General features: G+C 49.1%; 1 protein-coding gene across 2 annotated transcripts in view; it reads left to right on the top strand.

Annotated features, from left to right (window-relative positions):
* Positions 1–394: 394 nt before the first annotated feature.
* Positions 395–26,176, top strand: part of IGSF3 (immunoglobulin superfamily member 3) — an 88,409-nt gene continuing 62,627 nt past the window's right edge. For both annotated transcript variants that reach the window (XM_021690000.1, XM_044914109.1), the window contains exon 1: positions 395–734. In XM_021690000.1, coding sequence (XP_021545675.1) covers positions 692–734 — 43 coding nt within the window. In that variant the 5' untranslated portion in view covers positions 395–691. The remainder of the gene's footprint in view (positions 735–26,176) is intronic.

Below are 26,176 nucleotides of genomic sequence, written 5' to 3'. Positions count from 1 at the left end.
TTTTGCGGCGCTGGTGTTCGCCTTTGATACATCTCTGTTGTGTTTGTTTTAGAAATCTGCTGGCATTGTGGGACCGGCTTCGCTTCGGGGCCGCTGAACGCCAACTTGCTTCGTGTGTTCTGGGTAGGTGTGGGGCAGGTGGCAGCTCCGTGACCTACCGACATGGATGGAGACGGACTTTTTGATGAAGAAACCCAAACAGTCGGTTACATTCCGGGGCGATTTAGCTGTCACAGGTTTTGACAAAACCTGCCCTGTTCCCTTTGGGGAGTCCGAATGAGGGAGCTTACAGACACCTTCACTGGGAAGCCAAGGACATTTCTGTATAATCAGTGGATGAAAGGATTTTCTCAGACTCTTTTTTTCCCTTCTCCTCGAGGATTAATTCACTGCAATCTACAATTCCAGTGGAAACCGCAAGGCACGCGATGTGGCAGAAGCCTAGAGGGCCTTCAGAATTGTTCTGGACCCTTCTTTTAGCATAGGGGAGTTCAACACAAGCCACCTGCAGCCCTCGCTGCGCCCCCCCCCCCCATCTCCTGATCTCTTCTCTTTAACCTGTTCTCATTTTTTGAGTTAAGTTCTGTTTCCAAAACTGTCCTCTGGAGCTATAAGTGGATTGCCAGAAATGAGAGATTAAGTGCAAGAGAAGAGGAAGCGTCCTGTGTTGTGTCTCTACTCTGCTGCCGACATGAAGTGCTTTTTCCCAGTGCTGAGTTGTCTGGCTGTGCTGGGTAAGTGGATCTGCTTAACAGTGCGATCGATGGGCAAGTTTAACCTGCTGTTGGTTCCTGTAATTCCCTGTGGTTCTTTCCCATCAACACTTGGCTTTGGGGGACACCAGGACACCGCCAATGTGTATCACAGGTTGGAATAGGGTACAAGAGGCCCATTTCTGACCCAGGAGGAACGGTGAGCTATTGTTTGGTGTCTTTAAGAAGGAGCATCTGCTGTCCTTGAAGTGTCTGCCCCCGGCCTTGCCTCGTGGTGAGATCCTCCCATCTGCATGTCAGTGGTTTAGGGGCTCCATGTGGCTTATAAACTTCAGTGTCTTCACCTCTGTGTTGGTCCACCTTAATTCCTAACTCAAAGTGGCAACGTTATTCTTACTGTGGGGAAAGTTGGTTTAGTGGTAATGATGGTCATTTTTTGTTTTGTTTTGTTTTGGGGCAGGGGAGGAAGTAGGCATGAGTGGAATAGGGTGGTGAAGGGACCTACCCTAAGTGGTCTGGAGACTAAAAATGTTTGAGGATACCCGTCTTATGACCCCTCACCAAGGAAACTCAGCATAGTTCTGGAGGAGGAGGGACTGGAGGAGGGGAAGCTGCTTGCGAGGGGATGTGTTCGGATTGGTTTTGGTGCCCCTACAGAAGGCCAGAATGCTTAGAGCAGGATGAAGAGTTATTGTCCCAAGAGGTAAACCCTTGACACCTGTCCTAGGAATTCTCTCCCCATTGCAGAGCCCCCCCTCCCTTTTGCCCATACTTTCTATGCCATTGAGCACCGTCTTATGTGTAGTATCTGAGGACACATCTTGGGTCTAGGGTAAACTTCCTAGCCAGGATCTGATGCATCCTCTCTGTCCATCTCCTCAGACCTTGCACAGGAGCACGCCCTCTGACCTCTCTGTATGGTTCCGTCGTGGTTTCTTCCTGCGTGAAGAGGTCATCACAGTTGCCTATGGTGTCTGCATTTCCAAGTCTAGATATTTTGCATTTACGGAGTTTATTCATGACCTGCTTCTCTTTAGAGAGGTTGCTCTCATGCATTGTCTGTACCCTTGTAGGAGTTCACAGTTGGGTGGAAAGAACGGGTTTTGGAGTTTGAGAGCCTGATTCGAATCTCAGCCTCATGATCGCCATATGAACTTCAAAAAAGGGATGATGCCTCCAAGAGCCGTCTTGACAGTGAAAGGCTATATAAGGTGTCCTAAATATCTTGACTGCTTTGAAAAATGTCTGGAACACATAGTAAATGTGTCCAGTCGGTGGTTCTCAAACTTGGGTGCATGTTGGAATCACTGGGGGAAGCTTCTAAAAAGTCCCGATCTCCAGGCAGCAACCCCAGCCAGACCAATTAAACCGGATTCTCTGGGAGGGTGACCCAGGCATCAGTCTTTCTGCTCTCGCAGGTAATTCCAAATGAAAGAACCAGTGTGTGAGTTCATTAGTGCCAGCCCTCCCCGCCCCAGCACACACGCAGACGCCGGGTCCTGGGGCAGGTTAGTCAGTGTTGTGCCCGCGTGTGGGTGAGGATACAGTGTCCCCGTGTCTCCCGTCTGTTCAGGCAGAGTTAAGAAGGCAGATAGCTCTCTGTGTGCCAGTCCTGAATATCCCGTTGATATTTGTTCATACTGTATTTGTCATTCACTTAGTGTCTAGGTTTAAATCAGTAATTAGTGATTCATGTGGATTCAAGAGGACAAACAAGGAAGGCCCTGGGGAGTCAGAGGAGGGTGGGATGGCTAAGGCCGGCTAGGGGGCTGGGTGGAAGGGTGGGGCCCAGGGCAGGAGGAGCCACCGATGGCAAAACAAGGAAATGGGGACATTTGTGCCTTTTGTTTCTTCTGGCTGCTCTAGAAATGGGAGGCCTCCTGCAGGTCCCCCTGCTGTTCACCCTCTGGGCCACTCTGGAATGGAGCTTGGGCCCTGACTCTGTTCTCCTCCCTCCACTCCCAGCCCCCCTTATAAACAGGTGCCGGGGAGGAAAGGAGCATCAAGGTGGCGGTGCAGGGGAGTACTGGCAGCCCGCCAGACGTGGGTGAGGGTGGGAAGGTTTAGAAGTGCGGTGTGCCTGTTTTTTTGCCGCCCCCCCCCCCAAAGTCTCATCTGCTCCCATCACCTGATGACTGTCAGCAGGGCAGGGAGGGGCTCTTGCGACTCTGCTGGTAACCTTGGAGAGCTGGGGTTGTCTGGGGAGGGAACAAAACCCAGGTTGGGGGTCTTATTTCCTGCTTGCAGTCTGGTGTGGGCTGATTCATGCGTCAGCATTCTTGCTGTGTACTGTAAATTACTGTGTAATGTGAATTTCAAAGAGCAAAGAATCCCAAGGTTTTATGCTCATGTGGGTCACACACCTAGAATCAAATTTTGTTTGTATAAAGTAGGATGAGGCAAAGTACTCTGCAAAGTGGTGCTGATGCAGGTGCTGCCAGCCTCCAGAAATGGCAAATTTGAGTCAGAAAACGCTACAGTACACGAGGGTGTATCCAGGGTAGATCTCCCACATGCCAGCAACACCCTCCACATCGCTGGACCTGTGCTTTCTGCTCCCTTCCTTTGCCAGCAGCGTCTGGGATTTGGATCAGGTTCCTCCTTTTCTGCCTGTTGGGTGCTGACTCCTGCCCTTGTCTTTGTCCTACCCGAAGCCACAGTGACCACTGTGTCTTGTCTCTTCCTCTTGCAGCGCTGGGTGCCCCACCCGACTTGGGAGCCCTGGGCGGCCACGGCCACCCTTGTTCCAATTCCAGAGCCATCTGAAGCCCGGGCCCGGTTGAGCCACGAGGGTTAGTGAAGTCTCCACTGCTGAGAATGGGTGGAGCCAGAGGGGCAGAAGATTGAGAGAGCGAGAGCCAGGCTGGTGTGACCGTGGCATGAATGTGGCGTGTGTGTGAAAAAGGAGGGAATGAGGAGAGAGGGAGAGGTGGCCGGGACTGTGCCTGGCAGCAGCCTGCATGGGTGACAGTGACATGGAAAGATGACAGCAATGTGGGAGAGACAGCATAGGATTTGTGTCTGCAAGAACAGGAAGGGGACAGTCGGGGAAAGAGGAATATAAACTTCAGGCCCGTAGAGCACATTTCAGTTTTGCATATAGCCGTGTGCCTCCTAGGCCAGTGCTGATGTTGCAAACAAGACGAAATAGCTTTAAAAGTGTTAGCCAGGGAAGATGTAGGAGACTGGGACATCTCTGGATCAGCGCTGCTTAGAACCTGTAGCGGGCTCGTGAGCATTTGTGTGCCCCCCAGCGGCAGAGAATTTCACGTGTAGAGTTTGAGAAGCCTCTTGCTTGAATAGGATGGGACTGAGGCAGTGATCAGTTACCTCTCAGGGAGGAGGCCAGAGGGTTCTTCCGAAAGAGACTGAAGGGAACTTCTGATGAGAGTGAGCTCAGAGGCCGGACTCATGCTCAAAGGCAGAAGACAGAAGTGAAGCTGCTTGGGGCAGTCGGGGGAAGAGTTCTGAAGATCGTGATTTATGGGTGAACAAACACCGTCCCCACCAGTTGTCGCAGAGGTGGTACACTTTCCCTTTCCTGGGGACCATTTGACCGGGGTGCCGGAGAAGGGAATTCTTGTCAGGAGGACTAGACTGTCTAGGATGCCCTCCGCCTGTGTGAATTATTGAGCCACCACTGGGCACCCAGGGCTGTGTTAGGACACCCCAGTCCCCTGCATTTTGCATTGTAGTAAGAGAAGAACAGTAATGATACCACCTCTTTTAGCTCTGGCTTTTGCTGTGAAGCGAGCCCTGTCTCATTAAGTCCTCCAGATATACTCACTGGATAGAGGACTCCCGTCATCACCTTTCTGTAGATGGAGATATCGAGGGCCCGGGAGTTTAAGGAACTTGCCTCAGGTAGACTACTGTACCTGCTGGATATGGTGCTCCACAGTGGTAGGGATCCAGGCTGCTTCTGTCTTGCCCCACGTGCCTGCCTCCATTCCCAAGGTCATGGCATGGTCCAAGATGGCTATGCTAGCCCCAGCCATCACAAAGGAGGTAAAGGATTGGCGAAGGGCAAGACCTCGCAATTTAAGGACATTTCCTGAAGGTTGCACACATCTCTTCTGCTTATATTCCCGTTGGCTACAGCTTGAGTGCATGACCATACTTGGACGCAAGGCAGGCTGAGAAATAGCATCCTTAATTCTGAGTGTCCCACTAAAAACTGAGGGTTCGGAGGAGAGAACAGATTTTGGAGGGACAGCAACGGGTTGCTGGCTGAGTGACAGAGCTAGTAAGTAGCAGCATAGGGTTTTGAAGCCAAGGTCATTTGGTTCAAATCCTGTGTTCTTCCATCTCGCCAGCAGCCACTCTGCGAGTGTGCGGCCCAGCCCCTCCCCGATAAGGGAGGGCACGGGCCGGATGAGCCAGCCATTGTCACAATGGGGAGCAACATAAATCCGCATACAATTACACAGGCAGTGCTGGGGTCTTAGCAATAGTGGCCGTAGTATTTTCAGAATGCTTATGTGCCAGTGACTGCTAGACCCTTTGCAGAGCAAAGCCCTTCCGTATGAAGGACCCTCTGTGTCGTGTTCACTGCTTAGCCCCAGAGCTCAGCCTCACGCCTGGCACAAAGTAAGTAGGTGTTCGGTTAATTTTTTGACGACTAAGTGGTTTCTATATTGGCTCCCTCGACCAAGACAAGGAAACTCAAGGCTCAGGGAGTTTGAATCATTTTGCTCAAAGGACAAGCACTAGAGATTGGCAGAGCCTGGATTTGAATCCAAATTGGACTCTAGAGCTTGTCCCTTTATGTCACCAAACAGGGGTTCTTAAACCTATTTTGGGCCCTGGATCCTTTGGGCAGTCTGGTGAAGCTTGTGGACCCTTTCTTTGGAGAACATTTTGAAATGCGCAAATAAAAATCCATCGACTAACAAAGGAAATCAATTATATTGAAATATAGTCATCAAAATATTAAACAAATTTATGATTATAGCAATATGCCTTTTTAGTAACGCATTAAATAACAAGCTCTAGCAGCAGGTCTAACCATTATTGTAATTACGGCATAGTGAGGCACGAAAACGGTATGTTGAGATATCTGTGTCAACTGTGATGTGATATGAAAGCGTGTGTGATTTCTGTTGTGACAGAGTCACAGGTCCTGGAGACATCATCATGATGGCTGCCTGCATTCATAATGAAACAGTCCGCATTCACAGAGAGGTTAGTTGAAAATAAAGGTGTAATTTTTTTTTTTTTTCCCCATTCAAGTTCACATAGCTCCTGAATTCTGTTCAGGGACCCCTGTGAAGTGCAAAGTAAAGTTCAGAGTAGGCGGTGGTTGCTGGGAAGACACTGTGTGAGAGGACTTCATTAGCTTTCAGAAATGGGCAGGGTTTCCGTGTGGGGAGGCATTCTATTCCCAGTAGAATCCTGATAGTGCAGAGGAGACAGCAGTCATAATGGTAGGAGAGTGGCCCTGTAGGGTCTGGAGAAATGACTGTCAGTGGTTTTAGGGCCCAGTTCACCTGGGATGATGAGGACGCAAAGAACCAGCTTAGACTGTAATGAGTTTGGGATTTGGGCCTAGACCGGGTCCCCAAGAGCCCAGGCAGACCACTTCCGCTGAGCCCTGGCCTGGAAACTGAATGAAGTGGCTCCGTTGCTGGCCTCCCATGGTCCCTAGCCTCGTGCATCCTCCATTATGGCTCCTTGATTAATATTTTTAGGTTCCTTCGGGAGCTCTTCATTTGCCATGATTGGACACCTGTTTCTTTGCTGCTTGAAAGTGAGCACAGCTAACTCCTTGTAAAGGGTTGGTTTTTAATTTAGGGAAATTCAGGACACCTGTGCATCAATGCCCCCTGATTTTCAAAGAAATGAGTGGTTGCGTCAAAATCAAGCTTGCATTTGTAGAAAATCACATGTTGCCAAATTCCCTCATCAAGAACGCTTTATTAAGTGACTAATTGTGGGCCACAGTGGTGGGCACTTAACAAAGACCATGGCAATGAACCTCCCTTAACTGGAACCTTCAATTAAGTGGGATTTTGTTTTTATTTTTGAACTCCACTTTCCGAAAGGCGAAAATCACGAGATGTGGTAGCAAGGATTTATTCTAGAAATTAGCTTCCAGGCCACCATCCGTCCAGTCTCTACATCTTCCGCATCTATAATTATAGTAGCAGAAGAGAATGATGAGCCTCAGGGCACTGCAAGATCCTAAATCAAAGATTAAATTATATTAACTCTACTCAGTCTGGAAAGTGGTCAGATATATTTTAAAAACCTTTATAACAGGCTTTGTAATAACGAGAGTTGAAGCAAAGTTTCTGTCTAATCCTCTATTACCCCTTTAATTAAATTCACCTGAGTACCCTATTCCCCGTCATCCAAGTGACCCAGGCTTTGCTGAATGTCCCTGTCTTCTAGGCGATGATCCTCTAAGGCCAGCAGTAAAGCAAACGGTAAATCACTTTGCACATGGACAGGAGGACAGTGGTATTATGTGCTCTCCGGAGGACAGGCGTCTTTGGGGGAAGGAGGGACTGGGCAAGTTTGTTCTTGTTTTCAGCTCAGCAGGAGTAGGGAGGGAACTCTGTGCCGAAGGATGAGGCTGGAGTAGCTTGTGAGTGGTCAGTCTGGAAAGGCTTTCTGGTAGAGCTGCAATGGTAGGCATTTCTTAAGTAATAGGAGAGTGAGGTCCTGGCGGAACTGTGGGGCTGGAGGCCACCCTGGGCACCTTGGGGCTGCTTTGAGAAGGCTCCTCAAGGAGTGGAAAAGCCTGAGGGTCAGTGGCCGGGGCCTGAAGGAGCAGTCAGTTGGCATGAGGTCTGGGTATTTGGGCCCGAGACAGAAGGAAGATGCCAGAGAGCTGTAAGCAGGTGTCCTGGAGGACCCCTGGAGAAGTGGCCAGGGAGGGTAGGAGGCATTCCTGGAGGTGGGGGGTCTAGGGTGGAAGTGAAGGGGACCTGTTTCTGTAGCAAGGAAAGAGCTTTCGTGCATCAAAACATCGTCAGGGCAAAGACATTCAAACAAAATTGTGAACTCAAAGAAATGGGTGGCCTCTTCCCCTTGACTTTCAGGTCCCTAGGCCTTCCCTTTATTAAAACGGTGGTGGGGGGGGGGGGGGGCTGGAGAATCTGATACCAGTTGTGTGTTCTTTCCCCAAACCTGATTCTTTGATGTATGGGAGCATGTTCAGGATTGCCTCCAACTGGCCTTATTTTTGTGTATTTAATAGTGTTTTTGTTTTCCCATTCTCGAGTGCAGTCCATGCCTCCTTTCTCTGGGTGACTTCTGAGAATACCCTCTTTGCCCTCAGGGCACTGGGTCCCGGCCTGTGGCGTGCTGGTGACAAGAGATATGTCATGAGGCAGGCTGTTGACCTCCTTCTCATGGACCGCTTTTATTAACTTACCTTCCCTCAGGAGCCCCATCCATTTGAAATCTTCTGTCTCTCAGCATTAAGTAGTAATTAATCTGTTTTTACTACGTGGTAACCAGTATGATTGCTCGCTCTTGCTCTAGTGATCTAGTTCGGCTCTAAAGCAAAATTAATCTGGCAGTCTGCATTGCCCATGACCCAAAGGACATGCACGGCTTTACGGGTTAGGTACCTTAGCCCTGGATCTGCAGTGTAGGGGAAGTGGTGTCGTTGTTCCGTGTTTTGAAATGTCCGAGGCGGCCAGCTTTCCTACCCCACATGTTACTTTTAAGAGCCTCAGGGCACTTGGATAACCTAGCTGGTGTGTGCCCATTCGTTGATTGCGTCGGTGACCTTGATTGACTTTGCTAGGAAAGACTTTCAGTAGGAAGAGCGATAGGAGCCTGGACCTGAGTAACCAGCCAGTGCGGCAGGTCAGACCACACCTGCCCTGTGTAGGGACAACCTCCTCCTCCTTTGTTTTTTTTTTTTTTTCGAGACTTCCAGAGAAGTTTCACAACCTCTTAGATGTTATCAATCCCATCAATCTTAAATTTCACTGAAGACTTGATTGGAATTAACTCATAGTTTAAAGCAACAAAGTGCTTCGCAGTAAAGTGTTGTATAAAAGTAAGATCATGGGAGATTGGTTTCAATTTCAGATGGTAGCTTATATTTGTTTGCTTTGTTTTTTTGGATTTTAAGTCATTGACAGAGGTAACGGGAATATAGTTGTGTTGTAAAAAATCCAGACGGTGCAGATGGAGAGTAAAATGTGAAAGCTTCCCTCTCTGCCCCATGCCCCTTATTAGTCTGATACATATTCTTTACAGTTTGATATATATTCTTCCAGATCTTTTTCTCTAATTTTTATGCATATATTCACACCAATATAGATTTTTTTTTTCTGACATAAATGGAATCATACAGAACATATTGTTCAACAACTTGATTTTAAAGGGGGTAATTTACCTCACTGTTTTTTCAGGCTTAATTTTATGGTCATATCCGAACTGATTTGGTTATTTTATAGCTAGTCGAAACTAATTTGTGAAATCATTGGGGAGTAGTGAGCCTCATTCAATAGCTATATCATGGAATAATTTTGTCTTGCCATATCAAGAGCAAGAGTCATAATAAAAACACTAGCCTTAAATTTTAATGTACTTAATGAAAATAACTGACTTGTTTATTCTGAGTATTTTCTCCCCAAACACATAAACTTAACAAATTAGGTACACACATATTTTGTTGACTGTTTTAGTTATAATTTTGAAATTATGTTGAATTCAAATGAAGCCTATTTAAAACTTGTTAAGAGGATAACCATAAATATTGGATTTGGGGTCTAATTCAGTCAAGTTTCGTATTTGTTCATAGACTGGGGGAAAAAAGAGAGAAGTTTGCCTGCATTTTCAATTCCCAAATGATTCTTCCATTTAGAATGAACTGGACTAGAGTAACCGCTGAGGTTGCCGGCTACCAGACGTTTAAGACCTTAACCCAAAAGAGCCCTTTTTTTCCTCTAGCCCTGCAGAAGCAGCTATTTCTGTAAAAAAGATGATCATTTCAAAGTGTGTTGGGTTACCTCTCAGGTTCACTGGTATGACTTTCTTTTTTTTTAATTTTTTTTTTACTTTTTTTTTAAAGATTTTATTTATTTATTTGACAGAGAGAGACACAGCGAGAGAGGGAACACAAGCAGGGGGAGGGGGATGAGGGAGAAGCAGGCTCCCCGCAGAGCAGGGAGCCTGATGTGGGACTCGATCCCAGGACCCTGGGATCATGACCTGAGCCGAAGGCAGTCGCTCAACCGACTGAGCCACCCAGGCGCCCACTGGTGTGACTTTCTTTAAATCCCTGGGAGCAAATGCAGGTTTCTTGGATCGGTCACCTTTAGACCTGATTTTTAAAAATGTTACCATTTTGAAGGGATGGCGGTTGGATTCACTTAACATAGTCGACCCTTCTTCAACATCAGTGTTTGACCTGCTCCTCCCCATCCCAAGACCACTGTTCTGCTAGAAACTACTTACAATACTTTCCTAAGAAGACTTATCGTCTGTTCATTCAGCAAATATTCGAGTGCCGGCTCCAAGCCGCTCCTCATTTGGTTACTTCACATAACCAAGAACTGAAAGGTAAAATCGTGAGAAACATTTTAAGAAGTCACCGGATCTGTATTTTTAATCTTAATAAATAGAAAGATTAATTAAAAACACTCTGACATGGGGGAACTCTTTTCTGTCCCTGAGGTATATCTTTTCTCTTATTGTTACTTAACATCTTTTCCTCCTGGTTTGTTCTCAACTCTTCTTTAGCAGCTGTGAATTACACATACCCCCTCAGCCCTGACGAAGGGCCTTTGAAGGAGTAAGACATGATGAATACCACTGATCGGGGGAGATTGGGGTGGGTGGCCCGGCGAGTGCAAATTCTTTCTTTTGAAAATACCCAAATTTCCCAAGTCCTGGATATGTGAAATGTCCTTATTAACTGCTGCGGATATTGTCTGTCTCTGGCAATTGGGAATTTTGTCCTTGGCTCTGAATTTCTCGGAAGCCAGAACAAAAGAGAAATAGAGCAGTCACATACTTCCCATCAGATCAGAGGCGGCATCCACACCAGGCTTTCTCCTCAGGACCCTTTATGTGGGGGCCGTGGTGGTCCTAAGGTTGACATGTCTCCTACCTTATATTCTACATCCCTACTTCCCTACAGAGTGGCTCCCCTCAGGGAGCCTTGGGAGGGGAGCCTGTGGGGACAGCTCAGGGCCCCCTCCAGTGTTGGGCCTGGGTTCCAGAAGCTGTTGCATCCGCTCAGTGGGGTCCAGGCTCTTCCAGGCCCACACCTTGCCAAGTGCTGTCCCCTGACCCAGGGCTGCTACCCCTAAGCACTCATCCGATCGGTGCTTCCCCTTTTCTCCACCAGTCCCCCAGGTCTCAGATTCTAGGCAGGTTGGAAGCTGCGCCCCGTGGGAGTCACTTCAGCTGGTAGTTGCTCCTCCCCAGAGCATCTGGATGGAGCCATCCTTCTCCCTGCAAGCAGCACGTCTCAGAGGCCTTTCTGGTGTTCCTCATCGGCTTTGTTCTGTGGTGGTTTTGTGTTGGTTGGGAGTTGGCTGGTCTGTTGGGGATTCTGCTTCCCAGATGGACACGTCTGTTAGTTTATCAGAGACTGGTAGGGGGAGTCATTCTAGGCTCATCCTGAATCTAGACCACCCGTTAGGACCTGGTTAGAGATGATTTGCTGAACAGTTTCTTAAGGTCTTCTGATATTTTAGTACCCAAGAAAGCATGCTGGACAGTTTTGTCATCTGTCTTCTAGTCTTTCATTACCAACAAGCAAGATCGCATCTGAGTGCCCTGCCCAGCCCTTTCTCCGTCCCTCTGTCAGAAGGGGCTGTGGCCCCCAGCTGGCTGTCCCGGCCCCTTTCTGGCTGGAGGAACAGCGTCTGTAACTCCTTTCTCACACGTATGAATCCAGCTCTTCTGAGCAGCTCCCCGCCGCCGGTGGACTTCCGGAAGGGAGGAAGTAGATTGAGAACTCATGTGCCTCTAGGCTTGAATGTATTTGAAGAGAATCCTTAGGGATCTCATGTGTAATCCTCTTCTCTTAAAGGGGAAGTATTCCGGAGGTGAGGGAAGGGCTGCCATAGGCCTGGGTTGGGTTGGGGGAGAGTGGAGGGACTGGAGAATGCCCCTCACAGAAGAGAAAGGGACTCTGGTGTATGAGGTCTTTGTTTTAAAATGAAAACATGATGTAATACAAACACTTGCCTTTCCACTTTCACGCCCCACCGCCACAGAAGAGCTGTAATTTCCCATATTTGGAATTTGGGGAGAGCCAGGCCTCATTTGAGGACAAGGCCAGATTCAATCTATGCTTTGGGGGAAAGTAAGTAAATATGAGAGCCTTGAGGGCTGCGGTATTTATGGTGAATCTGTGATTACTGCATGTACCTCCTTGTCATAATTTATTCAGCAGCCCCCAATGTCCTGGAGCTGGTGCTGTGCCCATCAGTAATCTGACTCTTGTTTTCTTCTGCATATTTTCCCTTTTGTGAATGTATAGGCATTCAGCTTTAATCAAGTAGGCTTTTACTCTGTCATCTGTAACGGGGATGACTGAAGTCATGTGGAGGATTTTAAGTAACTAATCTCTTAAGACATTCAGAGCATAATCTTCTCCAACTCCTGATCATCCTGCCTGCATCCGAGAGATTTGCGAGGTTCTGCAAAGGAGACAAGATGGGGGACTTTGGCATCTTTCGGAGAGACCAGGCGTCCTCCTTGCTGGCGACAGATTTTTGTTTGCTTTTGGCGTGGGGACAGGGCCTGCTGATCATTTGCCATGTCAAGAGAGTTTGAGATGCTCCATGAATCTGACCAGTGTGTTGGTAAATCTCAGAGCCGGTGCAGAGGACAAGAGGCCAAACACGCATGAAGATGCCGTCCAAGCTCATTGATGTCCGTGCAGTGCGTCCGGGCCTGGCTCTCACAGAGACGCTGCAAAATAGATAAGAGGTCCGTTGGTCAGTGCTGTTCACTGACATTCGTCATTCTGTTATAGCAGATCAATCAAAAGATCAGAGGTGGAGCTTCTAAAATTTCCATGTGCTTTGCTTAGAATTGGAATGTGACTTCATGTGTGCGTCATTTATTAGACTAAATTGGATTACAGTCACTCTTCAAATTGTCCTTTCTTGATTTGCTGTTTTCAACCCCTTTCGGAAATTAGCTCAGGTTCTTGCCATCAGAAGTGTCCTCCTGCAAAGGAATTTGGCGAATATTCCTGCAGGTGCAGACTTTGGTACTGTCTCTTCATGTGATGGTAGAATCCCTAAAAACGTAGACTAATGAGGAGGATTGGTTTGAATTAGTGAAATGTTTGAATTACCAAATATTTTTCAAGAACTTCACTGTTACTACTTTTAAGTAAATACTGTAACTCAAATGAGGCTAATAGAGAGCCTAATAAAGATCCTTAGGGGATCCTGCTTTAGGAGAGAAATAAGAATGATTTGCAATTAGTGCACCAATTGTTTATGTAAATGGAGTTTCTGAAAAACTGGATTGTGCGTGAAAACAGTTTGTTCTCTTAAGTATTTTAAGTAGTCCCTATGAAACCCTGTGTATGTACGCTGCCAGTAGATTCTATGTGGTATAAAGACCTGTTTCGCAAAGACCTAATTCAACCCTATTAGCAATATCAGAACTCCCAAGCTAGTCAAGTCCCTGATCTTACCCCCCGCCCAATGCTGCCACAGCACCTGCACTTACCTATTTTAACATGAATTAATAAGTTTAGCAAATATCTAATATGTTCTGCCATGTGCTTGGCAGCGTGTTAGAAAAGACAACAATCGGGGCGCCTGGGTGGCTCAGTTGGTTGGGCGACTGCCTTCGGCTCGGGTCATGATCCTGGAGTCCCTGGATCGGGTCCCGCATCGGGCTCCCTGCTCGGTGGGGAGTCTGCTTCTCCCTCTGACCTTCCTCTTTCTCATGCTCTCTGTCTCTCATTCTCTCTCTCTCAAATAAATAAATAAAATCTTTAAAAAAAAAAAAAGACAACAGTCATCATCCTTGTGTAGCTTATAGGCTAGCAAAGAAGTCAAGCAGTACACAAATAAATACACATATAATTAATTACAAGGGCAAAAATCTAGACGGTATATTACTTTTTTTTTTTTTAAGATTTTATTTTATTTATTTGACAGAGAGAGAGAGACAGCTAGAGAGGGAACACAAGCAGGGGGAGTGAGAGAGGGAGAAGCAGGCTTCCCACCGAGCGGGGAGCCCGATGCGGGGCTCGATCCCAGGACCCCGGGATCATGACCTGAGCCGAAGACAGACACTTAACGACTGAGCCACCCAGGCGCCCCGGTATATTACTTTTTAATGCATGATCTAATGCATTAGATTGTAAGCTCCATGAGGACAGGAATTATGTCAGTGTTGTTGGCCATGGTGGCCCAAGCCCCTCCTTAGCCTGTTGCCTGGCACAGAGGAGATGCTGGATTGAGTTGTATGATATTGCCACATTTGTAGGTCAGCGACGGTTGAATATCAACAGTGCCATAGGGGTCAATGTAAGAGTTGTTCTGTCAATCCATATCGAATACTGAATACGTATTATAATCTGTGAGCTTTTAGAGTATGTTGCATTAACACAGTTCTCTTCAGCCAAGGAAATGCCCACTACAGTACTTGAGGAGGAGCTGTAAAATTCCGAAGAGCCAAAACTCGCGGACCTGTGATGTGAGGTAGAGATGGTGCGTCAGTGGGACTTCGGAGCCCTGTGGTCTATATATTTTCTGTGTAGTTCTTGGCACATTTCCCAGCCTCAGGGGGAGGCATGTGTATTTGGGGCCTGGAGTGCCGTCTGTTGCCCAGAGACTCCGGGAGAGGGTGCTGGAAAGCTGAGATGGAGACAAAGATCTGAGTGGGGTGGCCCAAGAGGAATGAGGGACGAGAGACCTGTTGGAGCAAACAAAGGGGCCGTCTCTTTAGTCCAGAGGGAAGGCAGCCCTTGCTTTTACAGTGCAGACCTCACGTGTTCTCATAGTCACCAGATTGGTGGGTGCCCACGAAGTGCTCGGTTGCTTGCTAGGCACTGACAGCCTTCATTGTGAGCCTCCTTTGTGCCTGCCAGGGTGCGGGCTGATCTTGTAGATCACTGGCCCATTGGAGGCAAGGGTTGAACTGAGGAGAAGGCCCAGCTGGGCCCTGCTGGGAGAAGCCCAGGGCTCTGGCCCGAGGCCTACTCCCTATCTGTGGAACTGGGAGTTGGGCCCAGCCGAGGGCTGGGACCAGAGCTTCCCAAACCTCCTCTGCTGAGTACTTTTTTTTTGCATCTGTTTGGATTTATTGGCCTTCTTTCCAGTTTCTCTGCACAAATGTCCAATTGTGCCACTCTATTATAATGCTCACTATTTTCTCACACCCACAGGATAATTTCTAGTTCAGCTCAATTCCACGGCTTGTTGTTGAGCATCTTATGTGCCAGCACAGGATGGGGTGGCAAGTTCGGGAAACACAAATGTGTGACGTTGGTCCCAGCCTATGGCAGACACTTGGTTGCCTCCACAACAGCTGTTCTTTTCTAGATGGCAGAGCCCTGATTTGGTTTGAAGGTCGTATCTCTCTCCTGGTACTGCTCAAGGAAAAGTGACCCTGCTTTTGGCTTGAGTAAAAGCTGACCAGTCTAAGCCAGTCATGGAGGCCCATAGTGTAGACATGAGTGAGTGACAGAGTTGTGGCCAGTGAGGTATGAGGAGAAGTCTGCTGTGGCGATTCTGGGAAAAATGTCTTCTCTTAGAAGCCCAGAAGGAGGACAGCTCCTTCCACTGGATTCTTGGATATGAGGCAGCCATCCTGTCACCATGAGGAAAGTAAAGCTGTTGAGCCCTCAGAGGGGTGGAACCAGAGCCACTGAACACTGAGCAGGTCGACCTCCATACTTCCTGTCTTCACTGTTTCAGCCAGTTGACTTGATGTTTTCTGCTACTTATAGTTGAGGCAACCTGTATTAGACACTCCCTCAAAGGATTTATTCTTATAAAACAGTACAATTCAGCTGATCGTCAAAAGGCACACTCTTCAGAGCCAGTGCTGAGCCCTGGGGTAAGCCAGAAAGGAGAGAGCTCAGTGCATTGGTGGGCAAAGCCGGAGCGAGGCAATTGTGTTTGGAATGGATCCTGAGGTCGGATTAGGATTTGTGTGGGAAGAGCAGAAGGGCATTCCGAGCGGCGGACGGCATGAGCAGGCCTGCCGAGACAGGAGTGGACATGGCACTGTCAGAGAACAGTGAGATTATGTCCTGACTAATTCCACAGGCAGATCCTAGAGCACGGCCAGCTGCAGGCATGCAGTGGAAAGGGTTGTGAGCAGGGGGGAAGCTGGAAAGGGGACCCTGAGGGGCATGGGGAAGCAGCCATGTACCAGGTCGGTCAGAAGGGAAGGAAGACAGGAAAAGCTGAGTGGAATAATTCAGTTCCAGGTGGTGAGATTCGAGGTGAAAGGAGTAGGCAATGGAGGAAGATGTCAAAGGAAAATTGGAAAGGAATAAAATAACTGCTAAGAGAAGGGTTGATTGAATGTGGAGAAAAGGGGAAGTCTAGAAGCTGCCTCTAAGTGTTTGAGTGTGATGACTTGGGAAATGACATAAAATGGAAATTTGAAAGAGGGGATCAATTTTAGGACGATGCTGTCTGGTCTCTGTCACTGGGGTTTTGAGGTAATGGTGGATGATCTAAGTAATGGCACCTTGAATTCTTCTGAAAATATGGGTTAGGCCTTGGGAATGAAAGGCCAGGGCTTAAGATGATATGTCTGGGACAACACAGACCTGCACATACTTCTCCAGATTTGCAGTGTTGTGGGGTCATGTGACTAATCTTAGCCAATAAGACGGGTGAGGAAGTAACAGGTGTCATCTCCTGGTGAAGGCAGCTAAGAGCTGGTATTCCTGCATCCCCCCCCGGCCCCCCCACAGCCCAGAGCATGCTTGGGGCCAAGGGGCAGGGGCGGTTGATGTGGCCACAAGGGGAGGAGGGCCTCCTCCCAGCATCAGACTTCGCTCGCTCCACCTTTGCCTGGGAGATCGTCGTGGGAGCCAGATCTGCACTTGCAACGGGGTGCCATTGCTGACTGCTGTTTGTGTAGGGTTTGGCCTTCACGTTACAATTTTTTTTAAGATTCATTTATTTATGTGACAGAGAGAGTGTGAGAACACAGGCGGGGGAGGGGCCAAGGGAGAGTCAGGCTCCCCTCTGAGCAGGACCCTGAGACCACGACCTAAGCCTAAGGCAGACGCTTAGCTGACTGAGCCACCAGGCGCCCCTTCAGGTTCCATTTTAACACCGCCTCTGACGTGGTTTGCTCAGGGGTCTGCAGTGAACGGGCTACAGCTTGCTGGCTGTCTCTCCTTCCACCCCTGGGGCTCTTAGTGTTCTTGGAGGGCGAGTTCACTTCGTGCTCCTGTTCCCCAAGGCCATTTAGCTTTTCAGGGTAGGGGCTCCCTGCTCAGGAGCTGTGGTGGGGAGAAGGCTGCTCTCTCCACAGGTACCAGAAATGTCAAGCAGCTGGTACCCACTGGTGACCAGCTTCAGTGTCTCAGTCATCAGTGGGGCTAGACGTGGAGCCTTAGGAAGAAGGTCCAGACCTCCAGATTAGACTAAGCGCAAGGTGCCTTTTAATCTTTCCTGTTCTCAAAAGATTGAAAATGTGCCTTTTCTTCAAGGCTCGGGAGTGTGGAGCTAGGCCCCTGGACGAGGCCACTCTTTGTTACGGCAGCGGGCTCATTTGGCCTGGCTGACTCACATTAGTTTCCTCAGGGCAAGGGCCAGGATGCGGTGCCGGGAGGCATTTGGCATCTGGTTTTCGTCAGGCAGCGAGTAAAAGTGCAGATGCCGAATCTGATCTTGCTTTAAACAAAGCAGAGTTAGTTGCAGGGGAAAGGCTTTTGTGAGGCGCCTCTCCTGCTCTGGGTGTGATCTCTGGTGTGTCCTGTTTCCCGTCTAACTGAAAACTTTGAGCTCACAAATACCCAGAGGAAAACCCTTGAGGCAGGGGGGAGAGCCGCCTTGGGCCCCTCGGAACCCCACCCCCTAGAAGTTTCCAGCTCCTCCTCAATTTGAAAACTTAAAGGCACTTGGGGGGGGGTGCATTTCTCTGCCCAATGTTTTTTGTAATTTTTCCTCCTTTTCCAACAACCCAGAGGTGTCATAATTATTTCTCGGTGCCATTCTGTTCAAGGGCAGCCGCTCTTGCTTTACCCGTTGCTCTCCCTGCTTCCTCTGACAGGCCTAGAAGGTCCATGTGTCGTCCCAGGGGGAGGATGACACTGAAGCCATCTGTCAGCCTGGCCTTTCCCTTGTCCATCTGTCTTCCAGTCACCCTTCCATCTGTCTACCCAGCCAACATTCGATAAGCATTTGTTACTGAGCCAGCAGTAGGATTTGGGGCAAGCTACTTAACTCTTCGAAGCTCCCATTTATTTCCTCACCCGTAAAACAATAGGAGCCACTCCTGGGGGTTAGTGTCAGAATGAAATGGGGCCATGGGAGGAGAGTACCGGCCCTGTGCCTGGGGTCTGCTTGGGAAACGGTAGTTGGCGCTCGGGGCCTGGGTGCCTTCCTGGTCAGCTGCCTGGCTGCAGGTTGCCTTGGACATGGGTGGCCCTTTGGAGATTGGATTTAGGCCACAGTACATAGTCGCTGAGCCATAAATGTGAGACCTTTGGACCACATTGTCACATTCCTTGGGATATCTTGCTGTTCTTGTCTCAATCTTGGCGGGGCCACGGTCGCCTGGCTCCAGAAGTCTCCGAGTGTTGACCATGTATGTTGGCCTCAGAGTGTTGACCGGCCTTGGCGTCGTTTGAGGTTGAGCACGTCTCGGCCACTCCGAGGGGGTTCCTCACCCCGTTGATGGGGTGGCACTGCCTGGGTCTCGCTGGCCCGTCTGCCCCACCTTTTTTTCCACCACCTGCCACACCGCTGCCTCTAAATGTTGCCTTCATACGACATGTGAGCCATTTTTACCTCCAGCCTTCTCCATCTGCTCAAGCTCCTGTTTCTGTCAGGGCCACTGTTCTCTTGCCTGTCCTTCAGGCTTCCCTTCATTTTGCCGCCTTTCCCAGGATTTTTGGGGAGCAGTGTTGATGTCATCTCATGCAGCATTGCTGGGTTTTCTGGAAAGAACCTGCATTGGCATTTGAGTGTAAGGGAATGGTAGAGGGTCCTGGGGAAGTGAGTCGTTTGTCACCGGAGGGGGAGACACCTGCGTTACCTGGAGGAGGGACATGCTGGTCAGCTTACCAGGCTTTCCTGCTGGTGGCAATGGCTCGTGACCTGCGGGACCCACCGTTTGCTCCCCTACCTTCCTCTGTCGTCCCAACTTAGGTGTCGCCCTTCTCTTTCTCCACTGACAACTCACTTGCTTCTGCCTCTGGCACCGTTGGTGTCCTGTAAATACTCTTCAGTGGCCCCTTCCTGCCCTGTTCCTACTCTCCCCCCCCAGTGACTTGAGGAAATTCTCACCTTCGCTCTTTATGAGCCAAAAACCAACCCTGTCTTGGCTGGTAAGTGTATTGTGCCGGGAGGAACTTTTGAAGTAAAATGAGACACACTGAGGAACGGGCACCATTCGCTTCCAGGCCTCTTACAGTTCCTCGAAGTCTTATGGATCCGTCTTCTCTCTGACCCCACCCCCTAGAAGATTCTAGCTCCTCCTGAAGGTAACGATAAATAATGGCGTTTACCCAGAAGCCAGGCAGAGGAAGGCTCTGTCCTGGCGCCTGTGGGAAGTGCCGGGGAGTGGCTGAAGCTGGTGTTCCGTGTCGCAGAGCCCCAGGGTTCAAACAGCAGTGGGAACAAGCCACAGTGGGTTATAAAGGGGACTTTGTCCTGCTCAGGCTCGGCTCTGTGTTTAAGCTGGCGACGGGAGATGATGCAGTTGTGGGCAGGCTCTTGCCGCACGACCTCTCATTAAGGTAGAGGAAATGAGAGGCCTGGAGGCCCCAGCCAGGCTGGCCTTGCGCAAGACAGTCACCAGCAGTGCGGCCCTTGCCACCCCCTCCGCGCTGGCCTCGGTCCTCTCTTCTGCCCCCCAGCGGCCGTAGCCGCGAGCTTCCCTCCGCCCGCGGTGCCCCACTGAGGCTGCAGCCCCCCTCCTTGTCTGGCCGGGCCCAGCCTTCGTCCCTGGCTCTCCCCGGGGTTCAGTACTTCCCCAAGTCCTCCGGCGCATCCCTGACCCGGGCTGGCTGCAAGGTTTAGGGATCCGGAGCATGGCTCCTTTGCACTGAGTTGGGAAGCACAAGCGGACGTTAATTGAACTCCCACGTCAGTCCAGGCTCTGTGCGTTCTCTCGCGTTCTCTGACTTCATCCCTACAGTTTCAGGTCTGAGGACTGTCGGGGCACAGCAGGGTTCATGGGACTTCTCCAAGTCACGGCCCACACGGGCCACTTCCTGCTAAGGAGCAGGACCTGAGTGTTGTTGTCATCTGCGTTATTGCGGTGTCATTAACGTACAGCGGCACTAAGTGTTGAGTACGCTGTTCTCTGAGTGCTGACAGATGTAAACGTTTGTGTAAACCACCGTCACAACCAAGTAGAGAACCCTCCTATCAGCCTAGAAGGTTCCCTCCTCGCACCTCCAGGCGCCCGGCCCTGGCCCTGGTTTCTGTTACTACAGCGTTGCCCCGGCCGGATTGTGGGCCACACGGAATCCTGCAGGGTGAAGCCTTTTGAATTTGGCTTGTCTCTCTCCACATAACGCTCTCCCAGTTCATTCATGTGGTTGTGTGGATCGCGTTTTTTGCTGAGCAGTATTCCGTGGTATGGATATATCACCGTTTATGATGGGCAGAATGTCCCGTGGATGGACATTTGGGTTGTTTCCAGTTTGGGGCCATTATAAATAAAGCTGCTGTTTCGTGTGTAAGTCTCTGTGTGGATATAGGCTTTCATTTGTCTTGGGTAAACACCAGGAGTGGGACTGCTGGCTCATACGGCAAGTGTACGTGTAACTTTATAGGAAGGTGCCAGATTGTCTTCCCGAGTGACTCTGCTACCCCACAGTCCCACCAGCAGCGTACGAGGGGGACCTGACACCGTTGACTTCTAGTCTGGGGCCTTTCTGGTCATCCACCCCATAGGGTCACTAGCCGCCATGGGGTTGGTGATGCATAAGCACGTTAACGCGGCCTGAGCTTATGCTTTCTCTTTACTTTTCTTTTTCTTTTTAAAGAGTTGTTTGCCTTTAAATTTATTCAGATTAGAGAGCCAATTCCAGAAACCCCAGAACCATTTTAGAAAACACCATATTTAAGATTCTATTCTTCTAGAACCATCCTAGGTACAAAAATCAGTATCAGATAGGGTCTCCTGAGAAAAAGAACATAAATATTTATAGCATGAACATATATGTGTGTATGCATGTGTACATGGATATGTATATGTACACATATGTATGAATGTGTGTATGTATTCACACAGAGACACACATAAAGAGATTTGAATTTTGGAATTGTTCTTGTGGTTGTGGTGTTGGCAAGTTTGAAGTCTCTAGGGCAGGCCCACGTATTGGAAACTCAACAGGATTTTACCCTGTGGTCTGAGGCTTGATTTCTTCTTCACTAGGATAACTTTCATTTTTCCTCTTGCAGATCTCAGCTGAGTAGCTGAGACCCACCCATGTTTTCAAGGGTAAGATCCTCTAAAGTCAACGGATCATAGATGTGTTTGGTTCAATAACTGGTCGCTGTGGTGGCTAGGTTATAGTAACCAGTTACTGAGAGCCTGCCCTTTTAATGCAGGATTTCTAGAAAAGTCTTCACGTTTGGAGCCAGTTGAGGTTCTAGAAAACTAGAGAGGTTTTCTCCAGATGGCCCCTGGGGACTCAGGGCAGCCTCCTTTTCTGATGGCTACCCACACACAGACGTCCTCCTTTGCTGGCTTTCTTCTCTGCCATCACCTCTGTTCGTAATTTGAAGTCGGTCCTTAACAGGTGCCTAGTAACTCTGGTTTCTAGTACTTTTCAGGTAGATCCCTGATGTTTTGACAGTCCCAAATGGACAGGGGTGCTGTCAGATTACAGTTGGCCCAGGTAATGGGAGAAAGAGTTTGAGGAGCATGTGGTTGGGTTCACTTTTCTCTTTATTTGCAATGGCATTTCCTGTGTGGGGACCACTGACAGGTGTTCTTTGGCAGGGGTCCGGATGAAGGAAGCACGGGTCCTCTGCTCTAAGGCATGGTGTCACAGAGTGGAGCGCTGAGCCCAGAAGTGTGCCCTGCAACACACTGGCGGCCGAGCTACCTCACCAAATCTGGCCTCAGGTTTGGGGAGGGCAGAGATCAGCTGGGGAACCTGCCTGCTAGGCTGAAGAAAGTCCTGTGCTTGGAATGGGAAACCTTGGTTTCCTGCCCTTTCCCTGACTCCTGCTAACTTGATGACCTTGGGTGAATCATCAGACCTTTCTGGACTTCAGCTTCCTTACTGAGGAGTAGGAACAATGGTCTCTTTGTGCAGGGGGTTGGTCGGTCAGCCGCACCGTCCATGGGAAAGCTTCTTGTGTACACACATGGCATCATGAGACTTGGCCTTGGCCTTGGCCACTGTCCTGAGAGAAGCCAAGCTAACACCGGGAAGCCACCTCCACCTCCTGCCCTCCAGGATCGCTGTGCCTGGAGCTCCTGGAGGACCAGGCGTGGATGGGTGTGACTGGGGCAGGCTGGCCCGGGGTGGTGTCAGCTGAGAAGGGCTGGCCTCTGAGCACGGGGCATGGAAGGTTCTGCTTGCTCCCACAGATTGACAGTAATAAATGCACAAAAGAGGACAGAGCCGCTGATGAGCAGCCAGGAGTCAAGGACACAAAGAAATGTCAGGGGAGTGAGTCAAGGTCCCTGAAGGTCACATGATGAGTGTCCATCCCAAATGGGATTTCTCGGTGATTCAGGGGTGTGGATACAAAAAGAGCTGGATTCTAACCCCAAGGAGAATGGGTTAGAATTTAGGAGGGGGCAGCCTTGTGGGAGAGACAAGAGCACTGATACAGGAATTTGGAGACCTGAGTTCTCTGAGCCCCTTTGTCAGGAGCTAGCCATGTGACCTTGCACGGGGTGACCTCCATTTCCTTTTCTGTGACCGCGGGGGCAGGACGGCATGACCGCGCTTCAGAGTTTTCACATAGCATTCGGCGAATGAGGCCCCACAACCCCAGTGCCGCTCACTGTTCACACTGTGCTTTTCGGACTAAGACGTGCAGGCAGCTTCTGTTGTTACTGGGTGGTAAATCCCTGTGGTTAATGAAGAACCGCTTTAGGGGGCAGAGGTTGGGGGGGGGAGTGGAGGCTGCTGGTGAAGGTGGGGGGGACGTGGGTTCCAGAGGTGGGTTGATTTCAGGCAGCAGTATGCAGAGGAACCTGAAAATGACTTCGCTAAGCAGTTTTTGCCAAGGGCTTGCTGGCAGGTGGCTCTGGTGGCCCCCTGCTGACATCTGCCACCCCAAGCCTCCCGCGGCCCAGCGTGCAGTGATTGATGATGGTGCAGCAGAGCCTCTGCCCCCCGAGGGGCTCTGCCTGCTGCCCCCACGCCCTTGGGCTCGGGACACCTCTTCCCTGACAGCCCCGGAGCTCCAGCTCTAAACCACTGGCTCTGATTCTGGTTGAGGCTTTTCCTTTGCCACATTTTAAAAATTTATTTGAGAGAGAGAGAATGAGAGAGAGAGAGTATGAGCCAGGGGAAGGGCAGAGAAGCAGACTCCCCGCCAAGCAGGGAGCCCAACACGGGACTCGATCCCAGGACCCTAGGATCATGACCTGAGCTGAAGGCAGACGCCTAACCGACTGAGCCCCTCAGGCGCTCTTTTCCACATTTTCTCACCCACTTGAGTGAATGTGCTTCTTCCTCCCCATGTGACAGGAGTTTTTTTAGCCTTCTCCCTGGACAAGTTTTGCTCTGTCCCAAATCCCACTCTCTGTTTCTTTGAGGTTTATATTTCACACCCTTGCCCCTTAAGCAGGGGGATTCAGGTCCTCCCAGCCCTAGCTGCTTGGAAGCATCCAGAATTCTAAGATTCGTCATCAAGACTACACTTTCACTCAGAAGTGTGCAATACGAGCGATTATTCTTACAGAAGTCACCCCAGACGTCAAAAACAGAAGCTTGAGGACCAATTTCTTGTCATTCTAAAGTTTTCCTTGTCTTAGATAATTCTTGCACATATTAAAAACGCATTTGGAAGTATGAAAACAAATGAAGTGTTCTGTATTTCAAAGGAAACTTTGATGGAACAACATCTTGAATGGTTTCTAATGGTGACTGTTGTATCCATAGTCCTTCCAAGTCTGGTAACATTCTGTCAGGTTGTGCAGGGTCATCAGGAACACTGACTGCATGAATACTGTTCCTAACTTTTCTGTCTTAAATTACAATGACACAATTCAAAAGGCCTTCTCTGGGCTTCCTTTTGCCCTCTGCTGCCCTTCCAGCTCTATGCTCTGCCCGCTCTGAGGGCTGCCCTCTGCCCTGATCCCTTGCTCTTGCTCTTTGGGCGTCCTTTGCTCTGGATATTGCTACTGCTTTTCCTTAGCTTAATTCTGTATTGCGGGAAACTGCAGATATATCCCCAAGTGGAGAGAATAGGACAAACCCCCACACACCCATCACCCAGTTCCAGCCATTATCAGCTCATCACCAGTCTTGTTTTATCTGCACCCTCATTCCCTTTCCTACCCTTCCTGTATTATTTTCCAGAAAACCCCAGGAACACTTACTATTTGCCCACGTGTTTTGGAAAACTCTTGTCCGTCAGGTTGCATTTATTAGTAATTTGTGTTTGCATTTAAAATTCATCTTCAGAATAACAAGGAGGTAACATTTTGTCCCCATCAGATTGGTGAAAATGTAATAGCCAGATAATGCCAGGGAGTTGACAAGGACCTGGAACAGAAGGAATATGTAAACCCTGACCTTGGGAATATAAGTTGGTGTCCCAGTGTTGCAGAGCGATTTGGGCAATGTGTAGCATGACTGGAGATACCCTTAGATGAACAATTACAAGAATATTTATTGTAGCGAAGAATTGGAAACCACTTAAAGGTTCATTAACAGAAAAATGAATAGATAAAGTAAACATTCATACAAAAGACTGTGATATACAACAGTCAAAATGAATGCACTGGAGTGACAGATGTGAACAGAGATTACTCTCAAAAATGGTCAAGTAAACATGATGCAAAGTGCATACAGTGATGCCATTTTAAACAATTTGGAAACGTGCAAAAACTCTATATTGTTATACACACGCAGTAGAAGCATAAAAACGCACAGGAGTGGTAAATGCTGAGTGCAGGATGTTGTTGTTTCGGGGGCGGGTGGGGCCTTGGGATGGGGAGCAGGGAAATTTGGACTTGGGCAGCGTCTGTGAGGCTTATTTTCTTGGAAAAAGGAATTTTAAGCAAGTGTGACAAAACATTAAGATTTGACAGTCCTGGGTAGGCACAGCTATTTATTATTCTGTATACTCTTCTGTATGTTTCCAATGCTTCCTCATTCAAAAATTAAGTTTAAGAAACGTGTAATTATTCTTCATCTCCTGAGCTTGAGATGACCACTGGTGTCACATGATGTCGTTAGCATCCAGACTGAAGCTAAGACACTCGTCCAGTCCTGAGAAAATGCGTATTTTGTCATCTGATGACAGTAGGTCATGGATTCCCTTAAATTTAATAGATTTCCATGTATTTTCCAGACACTTATATTGACAGTTAGAAAAAGCCAAGTGATGAAACCCTAATGATTTGACTTAACAAGCTATAGAAGAAGCAATTACGTTGTATTTTCTTTCTCCTTTTGGAGAATGTAGGAACAGTGTGGAGAGAGGGGTGCAGGGGACCCCGTCCTTCCCTATATGTAGTCTGGTGCTAGATGTGGTTTCCTCCCTCTTATCTGTGGTTGGTTAACACCTGTCTCCACACCTGAGGCTTACACCGGGGCAGGACAGATGGGCTCGGGGGAGGTGGGATTTGTATAACCGGGCCTAGGTGACTAGATGTATGCAGGATGAAGGGCCCATCTTTCCCAAAACACAAACCATGCAGACCTGGTCCCTACTTGTCCATCCACACCTGGGTTCATACTATCCTTCTAGCCAGGGCCCACAGCAGTCCTCCCGGTGAACTCCCACTTTGTCCTCTGGCCTTGCCTGTGTCCTGTCCTCGCGTGTGGATGAGTGCCTCCCCAGACCGGTCCCTGGGCTGCCTGCCCAACTCCTGCTTACCTCCCAAGACTCAGATCAAGGGGACCTCCGTGAGATGCCCTCCCTGACCCCCCAGGCTGACCCCACCCTCCCGTGGTCCTTGCACAGGTAGCTCCTTGGCTGGCTGGTGCTTCATTCCATGCCTTTCCTGGACAGCAGTGCAGGCGGAATGGTTCAGAGCACAAACTCCCTGTGTGGCCCTGGGCAGATGCCTTGATCTCTTGGCCCGACATTCATCTGCAGACAGGGATGAGAAAGGCACCCACCTCACATTGTTGCTGTGAGGGTTACATGTGCCACACGCGAGACATT

The sequence above is a fragment of the Neomonachus schauinslandi genome, chromosome 4, assembly GCF_002201575.2.
Source record: "Neomonachus schauinslandi chromosome 4, ASM220157v2, whole genome shotgun sequence".
NCBI classification, from domain to species: Eukaryota; Metazoa; Chordata; class Mammalia; order Carnivora; family Phocidae; genus Neomonachus; species Neomonachus schauinslandi.
This window is presented reverse-complemented; position numbering and strand designations above follow the sequence as displayed.